The following is an 11,847-nucleotide window of genomic DNA, read 5'->3' on the forward strand; positions in this document are numbered from 1 at the left end:
TTAGTATTATTATTATTATTATTATTATTATTATTATTTAATAAATCGGACACAGAAATGAGGGAGGGATCTAAAACGACAACACCCGTCCTTCACTCGGCAACGGTCCTCCTATAACACCTTATGCCTTATACTTGTGTTTATTTATATTTTTCATTTTTCTTTTCAATTATAATATTTTCATTATTCAATTTTAAATATATTTTCAAATCTCCACACCTTCCACATTTCTCCATTTATTATTATTATTATTATTATTATTTATTCATTTATGAAGCTCATTCTTTACTGAAAACTTCCCAACTCTATTAACAACATAATTTAATTTTTATTTATTATAATCTTTTTTAGTGCACAAAATATTATCAATGGAGATTTAAATATTCGAGCACAAAATATTTAAAAAATAATTAAAAAGTATTTTTAAATATATGCATTAATTTACTAGATATAATGAATTTTGAATCTTTTTTAATCTAATTTTTAAAAATAAAAAAAGAAAGCAAATTATTCTTAAAGTAGATTTATAATTAATTTAAAATGAGTTAAATAATAATAATAAATTTTATGTAGGAAAAGACACAAATACCCATAGACATGGGAGGTGTTTTTTTTTTAAAAACGAAAAACTAATGATTTTAAATAAAAAAAAAATATATTTTTTTTATGAATCACATGTAGGTGTGAATATGACCTTTAAATTCAAACTTTAAACAGATCCAATTCATATTTAACCTAATTTTATTAACAAAATTAATGAAATATTAATTTAAAAAAATGTATTTAATTTTTTAGTAATGGGTGGAGGGAAATATATATATTTTTTTTAAAGTAATAAAACAAATACATATGTTTTAAAAAGAATGTTCCAGTTTCCAGCATAAATATAAACAGCTGTACGTTAAAAAATAAATAATAAAAATAAATAACAATTTTCCCCCATTTTTTTGTTTGAAAATATAATCCATATTTTGGTTAAACTCTTGGGGGACTCCACAATCCATTGCCCAACAACACCCATTTCTGTATGCTTCTGCTTCTGCTTCTGCTTTGCTTTGCTTTGCTTTGCTTTATTCACAGCACACCCCGTTCATTGCATTCTCACTAACACCGAGGTCTTTTTCGTTCTTTTTCAACTTCTTCTTCTTCTTCTTCTTCTTCTATTTCTCTATTATGAAATTGGGTATTTGGTTTGCTGAATTGGGGTTTCAGTTTCATTACTATGCTGCGGATTTCACTTTCTTCCCTAACATTTCAATCCAAAACTAAATTACTGTTTCCTTTCTTTAATTTTCTGAGATTTTGCTTTGCCATTTTAGTTTTTCTTTTTCGATTTATTTCCAATTTCATCACCTTCGAATTCTTTTTTTCTTCGTGGAGAATGGTTGGTGGTTGAAGATCTACGCTGCTTCTTCTTAATCCGGATCATATTCCCAAATTCATATCGGATTTCTTCTGCTTTTGTTGTTTCGATTGTGGATTTAGATAGTCTCTGGAATTTTTTGGTTTATGCATGCAATCTTTGGAGGTTTTTGGTTCAGGGTTTGTAATGAATCGTGTATTGTAATTAGTCATTAGTTTTACAATCACTTAAAAATGTGGTTTCCAGGAATAGTTGTTATACTGACGATGATGTTGTCTTGCCTTAGCTTGGTGTAGGAGAGGCTATTCTTGAGTGACATTACTGGAGTTTGGAGAGTAGAATGTGCCATCATTGTGGTGCTGTGGTTGCTGATTCAGGTGGCCAAAAATTGGAGAATGGTAGTTCTGTTAAGTTAGATGATGCAGGCGCCATGTGTTTTTGTAAGGTTTGCAACGAGAATCAGGAGCAAGAAACGATGAAGCGGGATGGTGGAAGCTCAAGTGAATCACTGATGCTAAGTCCAATGCCTTCACCGTCGAGCTGCAATAGTTGGGTTCCAACCTAGTTTTTCAATTGTTCCTATACTAGTATTTTTTTTTTTTCACCCCAAATTTAGTTCCCTTATCGTCTCTTTCGTGTCAGGTGATTGTTCAACAATGGGAAGTTTAGATATCAGGTAATATAGCTTACTAAGGGAAAACTTTTAGGTCAACTACCACTTTTTTTCTTATTTAGTCATTGTGTTCATTTTTATTTTGTTAGGGATGGTCAAGAAGGTTCAACAGGAAGTAGCCAAGAAGATATTGATTATAAGCAAGAAAGGAGGTCACAGAACTTGAGCGGAGTAGTTCATAGCAATGTTCAACTCAGTGGAAGAGATGATGAAAGTGTAATGCCAATCAATAATCAAGAGGCAACAAACAATGCTTTTGGTGTTCCTGTTAATGCGGAATTTGAGAAATCCAATTCTAGTTGGATGGATACCAATCTGTGGGATCCTCCAGAACCAGAGGACCCATATGATCACATGGAGGGCGGGATGGGTTATTACGACGATGATGACGATGATGACGATGAGTTTGGTGATAGCACAGAATGGAGCATGTCAAGTTCCTTTAGTCGCTCTGTGGATGAAGCCAGTGTTAGCCATAGGTCTAAGGAGGAAAAACAAAGGGCAATGCAAGAGGTTATGAATGGGAAGTACAAGGCTTTCATACGTCATCTTCTTAACTTAGTAGGTGTTCCCTCATCAGGGGAGGACGGTGAGAATTGGGCGGATATAGTTTGTTCTTTGTCTTGGGAAGCTGCCACATTTTTGAAGCCTTTAGTAAATGGTAAAGCAATGGACCCAGGAGCTCATGTAAAAGTAAAATGCATTGCAAGTGGCACTCGCAGCCAAAGGTAATCATGAAAACTACCCTGAAAGTTTTGAGCAGTGTCTGCAAACTTAATATAGGGAGGTATTAATCTTTTTACTTGACCTTTATTAGAATTCTTGCCATACCCTTTAAACCATAGCTCGAAAAGGCTTGAAAAAACCACTCCTCCTACGGAGGCAGAGGCACCATGATAGCCCTAGCTCATTTAGAATAAAATCCAACTATTATAAGGAAATGGACAATGGAGGAGGATGTGATCTAAAGACATCAAAAGAAGATCTAGGGGAGCTGACTTAATTTGGAAATATATATACCTATTAGTGTTTATAAACATTTCGAGACTATAATATCTCGTACTTGCATAATCAAAACCCTCTCATTCCAATCTGTGATGTTGTATTCCATGTTCATCATCTAAATTTTTGTCTATGTAACTTTGCCTACGCATAGTCTATTACACTGGCAATCACTCTTCGCCTCTCTTTAGAGTCCTGGGTGTTATAAACGTCTCATTCTTTATTCATTTTAATTAAAAGTTTATGTTTGTAACACAAAAAATGGATTCAAAAGCCTGTCCAGGAGCTTATTTCCCTTCATTTGATTCTTCTCATTGAAGTGTTGGTATGGACTGGAGAAAAGATGTTAGAGTGAGTGGAGCACAAACCTTTGGCGTGTGTGCGCTTTCCTTTTCCCGATTAAATGTTAGTAAGACAGAATATGCCAGATTTTTACTTTACATTGGGAACCTTAATAGTTTTTCTCCTATTGCAGTCAATTTGTCAAGGGCATGGTATTCAAGAAGCATGCAGCTCATAAACACATGGTAACAAATTGGAAGAACCCAAGGTTAATACTGATTCAAGGCAGGCTTGGTGAGGCTCCAATTAGTGGACTGTCTTCATTTAATTCAATGGATCAGGTACTGAAATTTAAATGGTTCAGTCTTTACTATTCGGTCCCTGAGAAATACACCCGTATGTCATCTGATATTTTACTGTCTGATCACAGGAAAATGATTTTACGAATTATGTTATAGAGATGATTGAAACTTGTACTGCAAATGTGATTATCGTTGAAAAAACTGCATCACGAGTTATCCAAGAAGCAATTCTCAAGAGATGCATCACATTAGTGCTTGATATGAAGCTCCACCGTCTGGAGAGAATAGCTCTTTGTACCGGTTCACCAATTTTAACATCTGAAACTTTAGTGAGCCAAAAGGCAAGACAATGTGATGCTGTTTATTTTCAGAAAGTTGTTGAACATTCTGGTGGTTTGGAGGGAGGAAAGAGGTCAACTAAAACTTTGATGTTTATTGAGGGCTGTCCAGCACGTTTGGGTTGTACGGTTAGTATATTATTTATAATTTCCTATCTCTTATATTTATATCATTGAGTTTGAGACATTTTTTTGAAAGAAAAATCTTGACTTTCATTGAGAGAAAGTGAAAGAATTAAGAAAGGAGTTAGACTACAAGAAAGGGGTTCTTATCAAGAGAATTAAGACCAAGCGAATACTTACAAAAGAGTCTAAAAACTGAGGCCACAAGAGAAACAAAGAATCTAACAAGGTACCGAACATCAGCAAAAGAAGTCTGGCGCGTTTTTGAAGATTCTGTTGTTTCTCTTACCTCAAAGTCCCCACAAAATGGCCTACACCCCAGCCTGCCACAAAAGTTGCCCTTTATCACAAATGGAATGATGAAGAAAAAGCTTCTCAAAAAAGCTGAAGCTGAACACCTAAAAAAATTGTGCCAGAGCGTCTAAGCAAAATTACAACTCCAAATGATAATGATTTAGGTTCTTTACTGCCCTCCTGCAAAGAAGACAACAAAGAGACCCAACCACTAAAGAACCTCTAGGCGAGGTCCTATCCAAGGTGTTAACTCTTCCATGCAAAACTTGCCACACAAAGAATTTCGCTTTCCTTAGAATCTTCACCTTCCAAACCAATGAAAATGGAATCACCCACGAAGGAAGGATTGGACAAGCATTGGAAAAAAGAGCGAGAGGTGGTTTTGTAGATCTTCCCAAAGACAGGGTCCCAAAAGGAACTACCTTTAGGAGAATGGCTCAAGGAAGATCCAAGTAGGATGAAAGTAAAGCCTCAACTTCAAAACCCACAAGGTTAGCTTGCCGACCTCTCAAGCTTGAAGTAGTTGCAATTAATGCCCAAAATTTGACATTTTCTTTTGTTAATCCTAAGGCTCGAGATAGTCTAAAAAAAGACTAACGTACAATTCAAACTGTTAAATAACTCTTTATCCGAGAAAAAGAAGATGGTATACTTTGCAAATTGGAAGGTGAGATGAGTGAACCTTGTCTTTACCAGTTTGAAAACCTTACAAAATATTTCTTTCCACTCCTTTTGAGACCATCTTGCTCAAAATGTCAACCACCAAAAGAAAGAGGAAGGGAGAAAGAGGATCGCCTTGTCTAAGACCTCTAGAGGCACAAATCCTTCCCCACGCTTACCATTGCGCAAGATTGAATAGTTCACATTCCTGAAACAACTCCCTATCCAAAATCTCCATTTAGGCCCAAATCCCTTATTTTCCATCAACTTATCTAAAAAGACCTAATCCACGTGATCAAGGCTTTCTCAAAGTCAATCTTGAAGATAATCTCTTCTATCTTTCAAACTCTGATTCTCAATGGCCCCTTTTGCAATTAGAGCTTGGTCCGAAATGTGTTTGCGAGCAAGAAAGGTCCCTTGAGTGTTGGAGATTGTTGATGGTAGAACCTTCTTAAACTAGTCAGCAAGGATCGAGGAGATAATCTTATACACATGGATAATAAGACTAATGGGTCTAAAGTCCTGAACATTTGTTGCCTTATCCTTTTTAGGAATTAAGCAAACAAAGTTATCGTTGAGCGCATTATTGAGAAGGCATCTCTTGTAGAATTCGTTAAGGACTTTTTGAAGATCCTCCATAATACCCTCACAATTGTCTTGGAAGAAAGCCAAAGAAAAACCATCAGGACCTGGGGCTGAGTTTCTATCCAACCCAAAAACCATCCTTTTAAGCCTCCTCCAAGGAGAAGGTGCCTCCAATTAAGCTCTGTCCTCGAGAGAGATAGGACACCAATCCACCCCCTCCACAGGCAGGTGAGACCAACTAACGGCCCATACAAAGAGAAGTAATGAAGAATTTCATCATCATTCTCATGGTTCTCGATTAACAGACCTCCAGACTCTTCAATGGAGTTGATGAAGTTTACATTTCTTCTTCTGCTAGCGACTCTATGGAAATAAGCCAAATTACAATCACCCTACTAGGTTACCGAGTTACTCACCTTCAACACAAATTTTTTCCACTCCACACTCAGGATGAGGGACTTACCTTCCTCGAGTCTCATCCTCTTTTCGCCTCTCCAGTCTTATGTGGTAGCTCTTGAGACATTCTTTGATTTCCAGTCACGTGCAAATGAGGATGGTGTCCTCTTGATGGTTGAACCTCATATCAAGCTTATTGAAAATTTTAGTGATTTAACCTGGTAGAGTCAGATGGGTCAATATCTATTGCTAGTTTCATTTTTGTACAAGAAAAGGCAAAGATTTTCTGCCTATTTTTGTTGCTCTAGACAATTCCTTGAGTGTGAAATTATGTAAAGGTTAAAAAAAAAAAAAAAGGAATTGAGCTTTCTCAAGACAAAGTCACAGCGGTTGGAAATACTCCTTTTGTTACTGACACAAGCATTAATTGCCACATATGTTTCAGTTTTGTAAGAATCTGTCATGTCATGCCATTTTGCTTTTAGACAGCCGTCCAGAACAAAGGTGTTATTGGTTGCATAATTTTTTCTGTAGAGCTACACTCACCGGAACTGTGGTGATTGGTTTAATCCCTACATCTGCGAAAAGTAGCAGTCATATTTATGTTCTAATTTTTCATCACACCATCTACAGGGTCTGGTGTTGCCTCTTTCCTTTGATATTGCTTTGCCCCATGATAGATTAGATTCTAAATTGGAAAATTGATTTAATTGACTATCTTTTGGGCACAAATGAACTATGTTTTTTTAATTTTTAATCTGATGCAGATTTTGCTGAAAGGAGCTCGCAATGAACTGAAGAGGGTTAAGCTTGTTGTGCAGCGTGCTGTTGTTATGGCATTTCACTTAATATTAGAGACTTCTTTCCTTGTTGATCAACGAGCAATGTTTGCAACTATTCCATCTGGTGGAGTATCGACTATGGTTTCACCAGATCCACAATCACCTTTAGAGCCTTGTAGCTCAAATATACTTCAAGTTGAGAAGGCAAATGATAAAAGTGAACCATGTGTGAGTCTTCTAACGGATATTTATATTTCAAGTGGACCCCATGAAGAGTCTTCTAACGGATCAAATCTGAAGCCGGTGGAAAAGCCAATAATACCTTCTGAACTAGAACCTTATAATCCTGCCATTCTTTCTGGATTTTCATCCATTTCTGATTCGTCTAAGAAAGTCATGGGAGAAAGTTTCCTTTTATCCTCTACCCATCACTCATTGTCTTCTTATTTTGGACATGAAAGAGACCGGATTGGCTTGGCCCCCAAGTCTGACTCAATTCCATCTACTCCACAGGCAGCCAATCGATTTGATGTGAAAGTTAGGGGTAGTTCTGATGAAGAGAATTCAGGTCACGAACAGTCTGCATCCCATCAATCAGCCTCGGAAGGCCTTGGATTCCATGAAAATGCTCCTAACTGTTCTGAAGAGACAATGCAGAAAAAGTCGTCATTGGATTCTCAGAGTATTTTGGTTTTGATGTCAAGCCGAAATGCTTTGAAGGGAACCATGTGTGAGCAGAGCCATTTTTTGCATATCGTGTTCTACAGGAATTTTGATGTTCCTCTTGGAAAATTTTTACAAGAAAACTTACTAAATCAGGTTCGCAAGTCATGACAACGTTTACCTACTGTTTTTTTAATATAACAAAAATTCTGTCTTTGGTCTATCTTATCAATAGCAGGAATATTAGACCACAGTGAATTATAATTTTTAAGGATATTTCTTAAAGTTTAATAATACTTTTTTAGCTTATGGTAAAGCTATCTTATGATCCATCTAATTTTCTTTTACTCATTGGTTTTGTTTACTGAAGAAGCATATGATATAGGTCAACATTGTTTTAAGATGATTCTGACTCGACATTGGTGGAATTGCAGACAAACTTCTGCACTGTCTGTGGTGAACTTCCGGAAGCCCACTTTTACTATTTTGCTCATTATGGAAAGCAGCTTTCCATTCAAGTCCAACAGCTTCCAGGGTATAAACTTTTGCCAGGTCAAACAGAAGGAAAACTTTGGATGTGGAGTCGTTGCAGTAAATGTAAATCTAAGGGAGAACCTTCTACGTCCACAAAAAGGGTGTTGATTTCCAAGGCCGCACGCAGCTTGTCATTTGGAAAGTTTTTGGAGCTTTGTTTCTCTGATGAAACTTTACCTAGTAAATCATCAGGTTGTGGCCATTCTTTGTTTGGGGACTTCCTCTACTTCTTCGGGTACGTCTAGCCATAGTCCGGATATTTACTTATACTTGCATTTCCATGTTTCTTGTCCTAAAATTAGTCGTCCTTAGCCATTGTACTTGTGAATTGTAGACTGGGCAATAGGGTTGCGATGTTCAGATATTCCGCCGCAGCAATTTATATGGTCTCAATGCCTCCTCAGAAACTGGATTTCAACAGTTCAATGAGACAAGGTCATCTCATCAGAGAAACTGAAAATGTATGTCATCTTATCTATGTACCTTTCACTGCTTTCTGACGGTTCCAATTGGCTTCCTCTAATCGCCCATGCTACTCAATTGTGAAGTGTGTTATTTTATTGCATCTGTTAAGGTTAAGAAGAAAGGGAAGCTTCTTTTCACTGAGATTGCGCACTCTCTGAAGAAGATAAGCTCTGAATGCAAAAGTTCAAATGTAAAACCGCAATGCTTTCTCAATGACTTTTCTTCCATTGAAGAAATGTTAAACCAAGAAAGATCAGAATTCGAGGTCATCTTCTTGTCATTATCTTCTGTGCTGTGGAATTCTTTGGAACTTTAACGATGCTTTTTTTGAATTCCCTCCCTTTTTTGCTTATGGCGAAGTGCATCTCTTATTTTTATCGATCATCATTTTCCTAAGCCAGACTTTCTCCTGTCTAATTGAATGAAATGCAGGTAAAGATTCAAAATTCTTTTGCTTTTCACAAATATCTCAGTCTGAATCAGTTACTCTGGGAGCTGCTGCTAGAATCATGTATTTGGGATAGACGTCTGCAGTCATTAACATCACTGGGTCTTACAAGTACCCCTGGCACCTCTGAAAATGTTGAGCCAGAATCGGTTACGATGAATATGAATAGCAACATTGATGCCGGACATGAGGAATCAGAATCCATTGCAGCAAATGATGATACAGAAGTTCAGCAAGATATATCATGGGATGAAAATGTATTGCCTGTGAAAGAAATTGCAGTCGAAGGTTTAGATGGAGAGTCCGGTTGTGATGAAAATCATTCACCTTCAGTGACTGAAGTCACGGAGATACGAATTATGGATGATCTGAGCCCGAAACAACTTTCTTGCCAAGGGTCTTTGTCCAATGGCTTCAACCGTCATCATTTGGATGATGAGGATTCTCAAGTAGGAAGGGTTTCGTCATCTGGTGATATGCATGTAGATAGGACCATTCCGATTTCGACAGGTGATTCAAGCTTGGGCAAATTGTTGTGGGCACCATGTGTGGAGATCCGGCAGATGCACATAAGGGACATCCAGAGGAGTTTTTTTCCTGAACTCAAATCCTTCAGTAGCTATACTCCAAAACTCATACCTGAAGCCTCTTCCTTCACCAACGAAGAAGGACAGAAGCTACACATTCGTCTTGCAAACAATAATTTTATTGTTTCGGACTATGAGGGTGAACTCTCGAGCATAGTTGCTTGTGTACTCGCTTTGTTGGAAGATCTATCCCTTCAAACGGATTCTCATAATGAGGATAGCAAGGGAGAGGGGGGAGGTGTTTCACAACCAACTTTGAGTTCACAAAGCCAAAATAAAGTTCCCTCAAATGGATCCTCCGATTCAGACTCGAGTGCCGCTGCAGACGCATATCAGTTCTCAAATTTTGAGAGGCTAAATTTGTTGGATTCTCTCGTTCCAGAGACTTTCAAGCGGACAGATCATGAAGGGGTCATAAAGTCACTAGCAAATGGAAAGTATGTTGTGAATTGTCCATATTTCAATCAGTTCCGTGATCTTCGAAGTCAATGCTGCCCATCTGAGCTCCATTACATAGCTTCCCTAAGCCGTTGTATAAAATGGAATGCAAAAGGCGGGAAGAGTAATTCTTTCTTTGCTAAGACACTTGATGACAGGTTCATTATCAAAGAAATTAAGAGGACGGAGTATGATTCATTTATGAAGTTTGCTCCCGAGTATTTCAAGTACATTAAGAAATCATTTGACATGGGGAACCAGACCTGCCTTGCCAAAGTTCTTGGAATCTATCAGGTTTGATCGATATAACATTCATCTCTTTGTCATTTTATAGCACCCCCACCCTCGGTTGTCCGTCATGTTGTCTTTACATTTCTTTTACAGGTAGCAGTGCGAGAGCCAAAGAGCGGGAAAGAGATGAGACATGATGTGATGGTTATGGAGAACCTCAGCTTTGGCCGCAACATAATTCGCCAATATGATCTTAAAGGAGCTCTACATGCTCGATACAATCCGGCTGCCAACAATTTTGGCGAAGTCCTCTTAGATCAGAACTTTGTAAAGGACATGAACTCGTCTCCCATCTATGTGAGTAATCGAGCAAAGCGTCGGATGCAACGGGCAATTTGGAACGACACTGCTTTTCTCAATGTGAGTACAAATTAATTCATTGAAGTTCATTTCCCTCCTTTTTGTAGTTTTATCACATCAATCGAATGTTTCTTATCACTCTTAAAAGTGCAAATAAAATTTCAGGAACTAAAATGGAATATAAATCTTAAATTATCATAGATATCATAGTTATTTGGTAGAGGTGATATTTTAGATAAGGGAGTTTTAACATAATTTTATTTCTCTTTTTAATTTATAAATCTTTATTTGAGCTTATTAATCAATGGGCTTAGGATGACTAGCCTGTTAATGACCTGCTATTTAGATCATTTAAAGGCTTGTATTCTGTACATTTGGATCATCTTTTGGGAATAACAAAATTTCTTTACATGAGTTATTGTTTAAACTTTAGTGACCATTGGTAGGTATGGGTGTGAAAAGGGGAATAAAAATAGAAGTGTCACAATAAAAAAAACAAGAAAGGGATATTGTAAATGATCTGAAGCAGGTAGGTGCTTTAGTTTTATATAGAGACTACTGTTGCATTTGATTTAATCTCATGAATGCATTTGGAAGATACTTTTCTTTTTCTGACAGTTTTTAGCATAACGTGTGCAGTCGATAAATGTTATGGATTATTCTCTGCTTGTTGGGGTTGATGCCGAAAAGAAGGAATTTGTATGTGGGATAATCGATTATCTTAGACAATACACCTGGGACAAGCAATTAGAGACATGGGTAAAATCCTCCCTCGCCCCGAAAAATGTACTGCCTACTGTTATTTCTCCGAAAGAATACAAGAGAAGATTCAGAAAGTTCATGTCTGCACATTTCCTTAGTGTCCCAGATCATTGGTGCCTGCAGCAGAACTTCCCTTAGTTCGTGCTTCTTCTAAGACGAACAGTGAAGAAAATGCTCGGTTTTGGTTTGGTGTCAATATATACATATCGATACAGGGAAAATGTGGAGCGTAGGAGATGATCTGTCTTCATCATTACACTTGCAAATTCATTATACTGTAAATAGATGAGTGGCATGGGTTTGGGCATTCAGTTGTTTATGATGAGCCCTCAGATTCTGCAATTTTCTTAGCAAAATTATAGGGTGGTGGGCTGTCCAGTTGAGGGGAGGGGCAAAAGAGTAGTAAAGTGTATAGTTGTTATTATTTGCTGTGAAAATCATACATAAATCCTCACTTATATGATATTGGTGTTCATTCATATATATATCTATAGAAGTTTTCCTTGTGTTCTTTGTTTGTCTGAAAAAACTGAACATCCCTTTATTTTACATTTGTTAG

General features: G+C 37.1%; 1 protein-coding gene across 3 annotated transcripts; it reads left to right on the top strand.

The window, feature by feature from the left end:
• The first annotated feature begins 980 nt into the window (after positions 1 to 980).
• Positions 981 to 11,799, top strand: LOC111784405 (putative 1-phosphatidylinositol-3-phosphate 5-kinase FAB1D). 3 transcript variants are annotated; one of them, XM_023665115.2, is made up of 13 exons: positions 981 to 1,115; positions 1,650 to 1,911; positions 2,006 to 2,039; positions 2,126 to 2,764; positions 3,514 to 3,661; positions 3,751 to 4,089; positions 6,786 to 7,619; positions 7,898 to 8,232; positions 8,332 to 8,458; positions 8,572 to 8,727; positions 8,895 to 10,229; positions 10,320 to 10,586; positions 11,166 to 11,799. In XM_023665115.2, the coding sequence occupies exons 2-13, from the start codon at positions 1,704 to 1,706 to the stop codon at positions 11,424 to 11,426; spliced, it is 4,683 nt and encodes a 1,560-aa protein (XP_023520883.2). In that variant the 5' UTR covers positions 981 to 1,115; positions 1,650 to 1,703; the 3' UTR covers positions 11,427 to 11,799. The 3 variants fall into 3 exon arrangements, with proteins under 3 accessions (XP_023520883.2, XP_086977307.1, XP_086977308.1); XM_087121181.1 differs by lacking the exon at positions 981 to 1,115 and adding an exon at positions 1,147 to 1,542; XM_087121182.1 differs by lacking the exons at positions 981 to 1,115; positions 1,650 to 1,911; positions 2,006 to 2,039 and adding an exon at positions 3,359 to 3,443 and having other exon boundaries at positions 2,709 to 2,764.
• The last annotated feature ends 48 nt before the right edge of the window (positions 11,800 to 11,847 follow it).

The sequence above is a fragment of the Cucurbita pepo genome, chromosome 2 (assembly GCF_057944985.1).
Source record: "Cucurbita pepo subsp. pepo isolate OVF chromosome 2, ASM5794498v1, whole genome shotgun sequence".
Taxonomy (NCBI): domain Eukaryota; kingdom Viridiplantae; phylum Streptophyta; class Magnoliopsida; order Cucurbitales; family Cucurbitaceae; genus Cucurbita; species Cucurbita pepo.

Bases quoted from the DNA above. Each gene is read 5' to 3' on its own strand.
- LOC111784405 (XM_023665115.2), top strand. From the start codon at position 1,704: ATGTGCCATCATTGTGGTGCTGTGGTTGCTGATTCAGGTGGCCAAAAA. The intron at 4,090-6,785 runs GTTAGTATATTA...AATCTGATGCAG, and splicing joins CAGCACGTTTGGGTTGTACG to ATTTTGCTGAAAGGAGCTCG. The intron at 8,728-8,894 runs GTCATCTTCTTG...AATGAAATGCAG, and splicing joins AAGAAAGATCAGAATTCGAG to GTAAAGATTCAAAATTCTTT.